The 8,270-nt window shown below is 45.1% G+C and overlaps 1 protein-coding gene across 2 annotated transcripts in view; it reads left to right on the forward strand.

The window, feature by feature from the left end:
• Positions 1 to 8,082: 8,082 nt before the first annotated feature.
• Positions 8,083 to 8,270, forward strand: part of MBOAT2 (membrane bound glycerophospholipid O-acyltransferase 2) — a 116,177-nt gene continuing 115,989 nt past the window's right edge. For both annotated transcript variants that reach the window (XM_089923473.1, XM_022554196.3), the window contains exon 1: positions 8,083 to 8,269. In XM_089923473.1, coding sequence (XP_089779599.1) covers positions 8,195 to 8,269 — 75 coding nt within the window. In that variant the 5' untranslated portion in view covers positions 8,083 to 8,194. The remainder of the gene's footprint in view (position 8,270) is intronic.

The raw sequence follows: 8,270 nt of genomic DNA on the forward strand, positions 1-8,270 counted from the left end.
GGTTGATTTTATTATTTGTTTATTTCTCAGTGACACCCAAGCAACTCCAAAGGGAACAATTTTAAGTGCTCTATCAGCTAAATATCTAGGGACCAGTAGGTGAATATATTTTATACAAAGAGGAATGGAATAGCTTTATGCAATAAGATCAAGTCCCTGGCTCCTATCCTAGAATAATATAAGATCATTTCATTGGTTACCAGCTGGACGCTAACCAGAAAAAGATAAATATTTGTGGATTCAGAGATGGTATTCAAAGAAATACTGTATGGAAGGATGAAGTCTAATGCCACCTGGAATTTTCAAAATCCTCAATCAGAGTAATCATTTTTAAATGTGTCACAAAGTAATATGCCAAATTATAAATTATACATTCATTTGCTTAGTTCTTACCCGTGAAATTCTTATATAAATTACCATGTCTTTTTTTTTTCCATCCTTTTCCTACTGTGTAGGTTGTAAAGGCTCAGAATAGATACTGACAGTTAAAAAACAAAATAATGTAACTTACCATAATATATTCCAGCATCTAAGAAGATGTAAAAGTTTAAACCTAGCTGTCATTTATTTTTGTAAATATAAAGCTCTGTTAATGCTTTCAGGTGAGATAGGCCAGGACTGTCATAAATCATTTAAGTTAATGTACTCTTTATACTCCAAATCTTAGCCCTTGCTGTCCTCCCACCCCCCACCCTCAATTTGGAGGAAGAAGCTAAACCAGCCTTTGTTGCTAAACTACACTTCTACTTTGTATATAGTACCCATGGTAAATGTGACCATGTACTGTAAGACCAGCAATTCCTGTAATAGTAATGGTGAGGGTGATGATCATGATGATGGAGGTGATGGCTAATATTTATTGAGAGCTTACAATGTTACAAGCATTAAGTACTTAATGTGTATTAACTTATTTGAATGGCACAACTCATTATTATTCCCATTTTATAGATGAGAAGATTGAGGCCCAAGGAGGTTAAAAAGCTTACCCCAAATCAATTAAGTCATAAGTAGGCTTCAAACTCAGGCAATCTGGTTCCAGGGCCCAACTTCTTTACCTGGTACTTTCTATAATCCTACCTTCCCAATGCCTCAACAAAATTTGGGATAATATTTCAAATGAAGAATCTAAGAAAGGGGCTTCCACTGGAGGTTATTTCCACCCGATCTGCATTCTCATTCTGGAAGTGGCAACACATTATTTATAAATTTAGTAATACAATTGGTTTAAACTAACTTGGGAACATTTGGTACCTCTTTCATTACAGTTTTCTCCTTAATTTTATTTTATTAATTTATTTAAAAAATTTTAATTTTTATTTATTTATTTTTGGATGCATTGGGCCTTCGTTGCTGTGCATGGGCTTTCGCTAGTTGCAGCGTGCGGGGGCTACTCTTCGTAGTGGTGCGCGGGCTTCTCATTGTGGTGGCTCCTCTTGTTGCAGAGCACGGGCTCTAGGCGCGCGGGCTTCAGTAGTTGTGGATCGTGGGCTCTGGAGCGCAGGCTCAGTAGTTGTGGTGCTCGGGCTTAGTTGCTCCGTGGCATGTGGGATCTTCCCAGACCAGGGCTCGAACCCGGGTCCCCTGTGTTGGCAGGCAGATGCTTAACCACTGCACTGCCAGGGAAGCCCTTCCCCTTAATTTTAATGTGTTGTGATTTTCATAAGAACTGTCTTGTAATATACAGTATTTTAAGCCTGGGTCAGAATTTACATACAAAAACCCAAATAAGAGAGAATAACTATTGGCTTTCAAATGGAAAATAAGATATTTGATGAAATTGAAACCATGATCTGTTTATAAGGACCTTCCTTATCTTTAAAAATAATTTACCCTATTATTAATTTCATGGTCATAGTCATGATACTTCTGTGAGGCAGAGTACCTCATATTTAACCAAAAGAGTAACCTGTCCAGGACAGAAAGTCCTTTGGCAAGGGAAGTGGGTTAGATGTGGCAACCACAGACTTTACATGTAGAGACGATTCTCATTCCTAATTCTTCACTGCTTAGGACTCTAGCATTGGTATTGCAATTTGTGGAGCAAAACCCAGCATCTGAAAAATGACAGTAATGTGGGAAGTGTCTACGCAGAAAATATCTACAACAAAATATGTTTTTTGACACATTTACTCATGAAGAGGGAAATTTGCTGAAAGTGATGGGCTTCTGAGGGACAATGCAGAATTCTTTGGTGGGCTGGAGACTCACTGAAGGCATTCTCTTTGTTCCAGAGCCGGCAACAGAAGAGGTGAGGGCCTAGCTCCTCCCCTGGCAGCCAGACTAGACTATTTGGAAGAGCAGTGAGATGTCAATATATTTAATAATTCTAGATAAACTTCTTATAATTATAGATAAATCGAAATAACCTGAACTATTAGGCAGAACCGAGAAAATGAGATCTTCCTACCCACTGTGGTCAGCTAAGTAGACGCAATAGCATGACTAGTGGTGATGGTGATTATGATGAAATCTGCGGTGGGTATTTTGACTTACATTTAATATGTTTCATAATTTGGACACAAATGCCATTATGCAAGCATGGGGAAGCGTGAGAGTTTGTACTTTGTTTTTCTATGCCTAAGGATCAGAGGGTTTCAGATGGTGTACTTAAAATAAATAAGCGCTAAGGGGATTTTTTTTTTTGAGACTTGGCTCGTTTATACAAAGGTGGAAAAGCTAAATAAATCTATGAGGAAAATGAAATATTTCCCCAAGATGCACAGATACAACACAGAAATCATCACAGATCACTGAGAATAATAGATATTTTCGAGAAGAAATTTGATTAGAGGTGTAATACATTACAGGTAGTTCTGAAACCAGTGGAGCAACTGGAAAGCCATGCAATTCTCAAATTAATAATAATTAGTTTTGTTTGTATCTCTTAGTCAAATATACCTAGACTGAATGACTCAGAGAGACAGAAAAAAATTCTAGAAATTCTTGGGAATCATAATTTTAGAGGAAGAAGGAACCATTGAAATTATTTAGTTTTTAAATCTCCTAATGTATAGACAATGAAACTGAAGATAAATGGTTTGTTTGTTGTTACAGGTCAGCCTTAGAGCCAGAAAACAGCAGAGCCCGGACTTTGATGGCTCCAGGCAGGTCTCCTATCTCTACTGTTTCCTGTGTTTGTTACGCTTGATGTCCTAACTGAAGCACATTATGTCTTAAAGCAGCTGTCCCCAACCTTTTTGGCACCAGGGACCGGTTTCGTGGAAGACAGTTTTTCCACAGACCAGGGGGTGGGGTGGGGTGGGGGGATGGTACAGGCGGTAACACAAGCGATGGGGAGCGACAGATGAAGCTTCTCTTGCCTGCCTGCCGCTCACCTCCTACTGTGTGGCCTGGCTCCTAATAGGCTGCGGGCTGGTAGCGGTCCGTGGCCCGGCGGTTGGGGACCCCTGTCTCAAAGGGTGTTTGCACTGAGTCTTCGTTGCTGTGCGCAGGCTTTCTCTAGTTGCGGCGAGCGGGGGCTACTCTTCATTGCGGTGCGCAGGCTTCTTTTGTGGCGGAGCACGGGCTCTAGGTGCGCGGGCTTCAGTAGTTGCGGCACGTGGGCTTCAGTAGTTGGGGCACACGGGCCCTAGAGCACAGGCTCAGTAGTGGCACACGGGCTTAGTGGCACACGGGCTTAGTTGCTCTGCAGCATGTGGGATCTTCCCGGACCAGAGATAGAACCCACGTCCCCTGCATTGGCAGGCGGATCCTTAACCACTGAGCCACCAGGGAAGTCCCAAGGGTGCTTTCTGAATTTCATTTTTTGGTCTCAGGCTAGGGTTAGCTTGTAAGTGCTTAAAGATGTCAGCCAGTTACCTGGGGCTTTTTTTATGTGAATGGTCCAATGCCCCTCATCAAAGTTTTCCCAAGATATTATATGAGGGCATAGAATAGGCAAGATAATTGCCTTGGGGACTAATTTCACGACACATACCATTTTTATGAAACAAAAGCAGCTTGGTAGATTATCCATTTCTTCTGAGTGGTTTATTCAAAATTAAAAGTAAGTTGGGAAGGGAAATCTTCGTTTTAGCAGTCTTTAATTACCATAGCCAATTCGGGGGGCAGACCTATGTAGGCAGGATGAGACCACAGGTAGACAGTCATTTAATTATATGCGAACTCTGCTTAGTGCCCTTACCATCTGGTCTAAGTTAGTAACTCTTGTTAAAATGTGGTTGCTGGGACTTCCCTGGTGGTGCAGTGGTTGGGAATCCGCCTGCCGATGCAGGGGGCACGGGTTCGAGCCCTGGTCCGCGAGGATCCCACATGCCGTGGAGCAGTTGAGCCCGTGAGACACAGCTGCTGAGCCTGCGCTCTAGAGCCCGCGACCCACAAGTAGAGAAAGCCCGCACACAGTCAACGAAGACCCAACACAGCCAAAAATAAATTAAAAAAAAAATGTGGTTGCGATTTTGGAAGCTTTTTCTTGCTCGTTATTATTTCTAATATCTTTAAAAATAATTTACCCTATTATTAATTTCATGGTCATAGTCATGATACTTCTGTGAGGCAGAGTGAAAAGCTATCATTATCCATATTTACCAGTGCGGGGACTTCCCTGGTGGTCCAGTGGTTAAGACTCCATACTCCCAATGCAGGGGGCCTGGGTTCGATCCCTGGTCAGGAAACTAGATCCCTCATGCCACAACTAAGACCCCACATGCTGCAACTAAACATCCTGCATGCCGCAACTAAGACCCAGCACAGCCAAAATAATAACAATGAGAAATTTAAGGCACAGAAAAGTTAAGCAGATTTCTCAAGTTCACAGCTATTTGGTGGAAAAGTCAGGATTAAAAGTTTGGGATTAAAATATACACACTAATATATATACAGTAGATAACCAGCAAGGACCTACTATATAGCACAGGGAACTATACCCAATATCTTGTAATAACCTATAATGGAAGAGAATGTAAAAAAAAAGAGTATATATATTCATATATATACATGTGTAACTGAGTCATTTTGCTGTACACCTGAAATGAACACAACATTGTAAATCAACTATATTTCAATTAAAAACAAAAAAGTCAGGACTAAAGTTCAGGTCTTTTGACTTCCAGCCAAGTTTTTTCTTCTGGATGCTTTCTTTTGATTTTAACATTAAGAAAAGGATCTTACTTGGTACTTGTAACACCTCACTCTCTGTTTTGTGTATACATGTGACTGTTTCTTTTTTTGATTATAAGCATCATTTACTCGTTACAGCATGCCCTACCCCACAGTTCTTGAATATAGCAAGCACTCAGTAAATGTTTGTTTTTAAGAATCAAGTACGTGAGAATCATTTTTATAGGATGAATGTTATCTGTGGTAGGACAGTGAGGCATCGTATATAATTAATTCAATTCTTTTCCCCTTCATCACAGTTTAAGAGCTTCAGGTCTAATTAGCAGATACCGGTCAGAAGGCCTGCATCAAATTTATGCTATCATCACTGAGCTATTAGCTTAAAACATGGGCCTCATTTTCTTCATTAAAAACATGAAGATGTAGTACTTTCAATATGAGAAAAATAGTTTCCATTTTCAGAATCACATTACATTTCTTGAATGGTAATTAATATTTCTTCGGTCTTACCATATGCAAAGCACAGTTCTGAGTTCTTCACTTAGGTAAGCTTTTATAACCTCATAACTCAGAGTTGGTGCTATTATTATGCTCATGTTTACCCATGAGGAAACTGAGGCTTAGCAAGGTTAGGTAACTTGCCCAAGATCTGGTAGCAAATAAACGGCAGAGACAGCCGAAAATCTAGGTCTGTGTGACTCCAAAATCGAAGTTATTAATACTACACTATATTTTACCTATACCTTTACAACTTTGACACAGCTAAATTTTCCAGATGGCTAATATCCTCCCCATTGTAGACATTAAGTTTCATGTAGTTACCCCAAATAGAGAACTGTGTTCTGTCAAGTCCTACTAAAATAAAAATTCAGTCTAAGGAAATTCCTTTTCATAGACATTCCTTGTTCTAGACCTGAGATTGTATCTTTATGCTACTTTAGGTTGCAGTATGTTCCCAACACCCACTTTTTTTTTGCTCAGCCACCTGTATGCTTTCTCTACACTTCTCCAAAGTGGAGGAAAGGAAAGAAAATTTTTTCTGAGATTAATAAAGGGCTCCAGATTTGGGGGATAATATGTTTGAATCAGCAGCCCATTGAGCAGGTTTGGCCTCTAATTGATTACAACTCCCTCTGAATCACTACTCCAAGGAGAATGAAGGTGCTTTTTTTGTGTGTGTGTGCGGTACGCGGGCTTCTCACTGTTGTGGCCTCTCCCGTTGCGGAGCACAGGCTCTGGACGCGCAGGCTCAGCGGCCATGGCTCACGGGCCCAGCCGCTTCGCGGCATGTGGGATCTTCCCGGACCGGGGCACGAACCCGTGTTCCCTGCATTGGCAGGCGGACTCTCAACCACTGCGCCAGCAGGGAAGCCCAAGGTCATGGCTTTTTGATTCTTCCTTCTATTCCTCATTCAGTTTGGTTGTTAGGATTAAGTTAACCAAGCAAAGAAAGTTGGGCAGGAAGGAATTGAACCAATTAGTTCAACCACCTCCTTTTCACTTAGATAACTAAGTTCCAGGAGAGTGATTTACTGAAGCTCGTGTATATAAATCTGTGCTGTCTCATCATCCAAGGCTCTACAGTAGTTATCAAGTAAATGGCACACCTGACAGCTGATGAAAATTTCTGGACTGGGTTTAAGTGTGAGGAAGAAGAGGGCCTAGCAATTAAGAAAAACTCTGAAGGCACATATCTTGGATCCCAGTCCTGTCTCTATTAGCTATGCTCTCTTGGGCAAGTTACTTCTCTGTGACTCAGTTTCTTTGGTTGAGGGTGGTAACAGTACCACCCTCATGTGGTTGGTGTGGGGATTAAATGATTTATTACACTTCTAACGCAGCAATTAAAGCATGCGGCTGAACTCTCATTAACCATTAGTTATTTCTACCAAAAATTTCACACGCTTAACTCCTTGGATTTTGAGCTCTCCTGATGCTCTCCTCCAGCGTTCCTCCTCGTCTGAAATCTTCTCCACAAAGTCGACGCTTGCATTTTCAAGGAACTCAAATGGCTTATTTTCACGGAGTTTCGACAAATAGATGTGACATACACATAACACACACACCACCTCACACCGAAGGTACGTGGAAACAGCACAATGGAAGAGTCTGGGGGAGCTGGCGACTCAGGGGTGACGAGTTGCTAAGAAAGAGCCTTCGTTCTGAGGAAGACGGCAGAGGCCGGGTAGTTAAGGACACACACACACACACACACACACACACACACACACGCCGCAGGCACAGGTGAGAACTGCCTCCCTCCCTGGGGCGGGCGCCATCGCGGCGTCGAACTGGACCGGTCGCAGCCCGCCAGGCCCAGGTGGGCTTGAGGGTGACCGAAAGGCACACGCAACCGGAACTGAACTCAAGTTTGCGCTTTTCCGCAGCAATCCTAAAGACAAAGGGACTTCTTATCTAGGTCACTTTTTTGGTTTGTTGCCCTCTTCCTCCCGGCCCCCAGCTTTGTTCCCAATTTCCCCCAGCGTTGGCTCGACGGCGCCCCGCACGTCGCCCGTTCGTCTGGCAGCCAACCCGTTCCCCTTTGTCGTCCACCGCTCCTCCTAGAGAGGGGTGGGCTGGCCGCCGACCTCGGGCAGGGAGGAGGAATAAGGGGATGAGGAGGCGCAGATTCCCCCCCCCCACCGCTGGCACCGAAGAACGATCCCCGCGAGCCGCCCGCCCACTGTGGCCAGACAGCCCCTAGTCCCCCGGGCCGGGGCCTGGGATGGAGGCGGGGCGCTGCCTGCGCCTTCTGATTGGCTGCGGGCGTCGGGGCGCCGCTCCGCGATTGGGCCGCGGGGCTGTCTGGCGCGAGGGCGCGCGAGGTGGGGAGGGGGCGGTTGGAAGCTGCTGGAAGTCAGGGGGCGGGGCGGGCGCGGGCGGTCGGGGGCGCGGGCGGGGACGCGGGACGCGGGGACGCGGGGGCGCGGTGGGGGCGTGGGGGCGCGGAAGGAGGGCCGAGCGGGTCACCGCCCCCGGCCCCTCCCCGGCCCCGCCCCGCGCGCTCCGACCGCGGGCGGCCAGGGGGCAGGCGCGCCGGTCGCTTCCCCGTCCTCGGCGTCGCCCGGCTCAGTCGCGGGCGAGCGGCGCGGGCGGCCGGAGCGCCAGGCAGGCCATGGCCACCACCAGCACCACGGGCTCCACCCTGCTGCAGCCCCTCAGCAACGCCGTGCAGCTGCCCATCGATCAGG

This window comes from Delphinapterus leucas, chromosome 13 (genome assembly GCF_059928025.1).
Source record: "Delphinapterus leucas isolate spDelLeu-1000000601 "Yukka" chromosome 13, BTC_Dleu_Yukka2, whole genome shotgun sequence".
Lineage (NCBI taxonomy): Eukaryota > Metazoa > Chordata > Mammalia > Artiodactyla > Monodontidae > Delphinapterus > Delphinapterus leucas.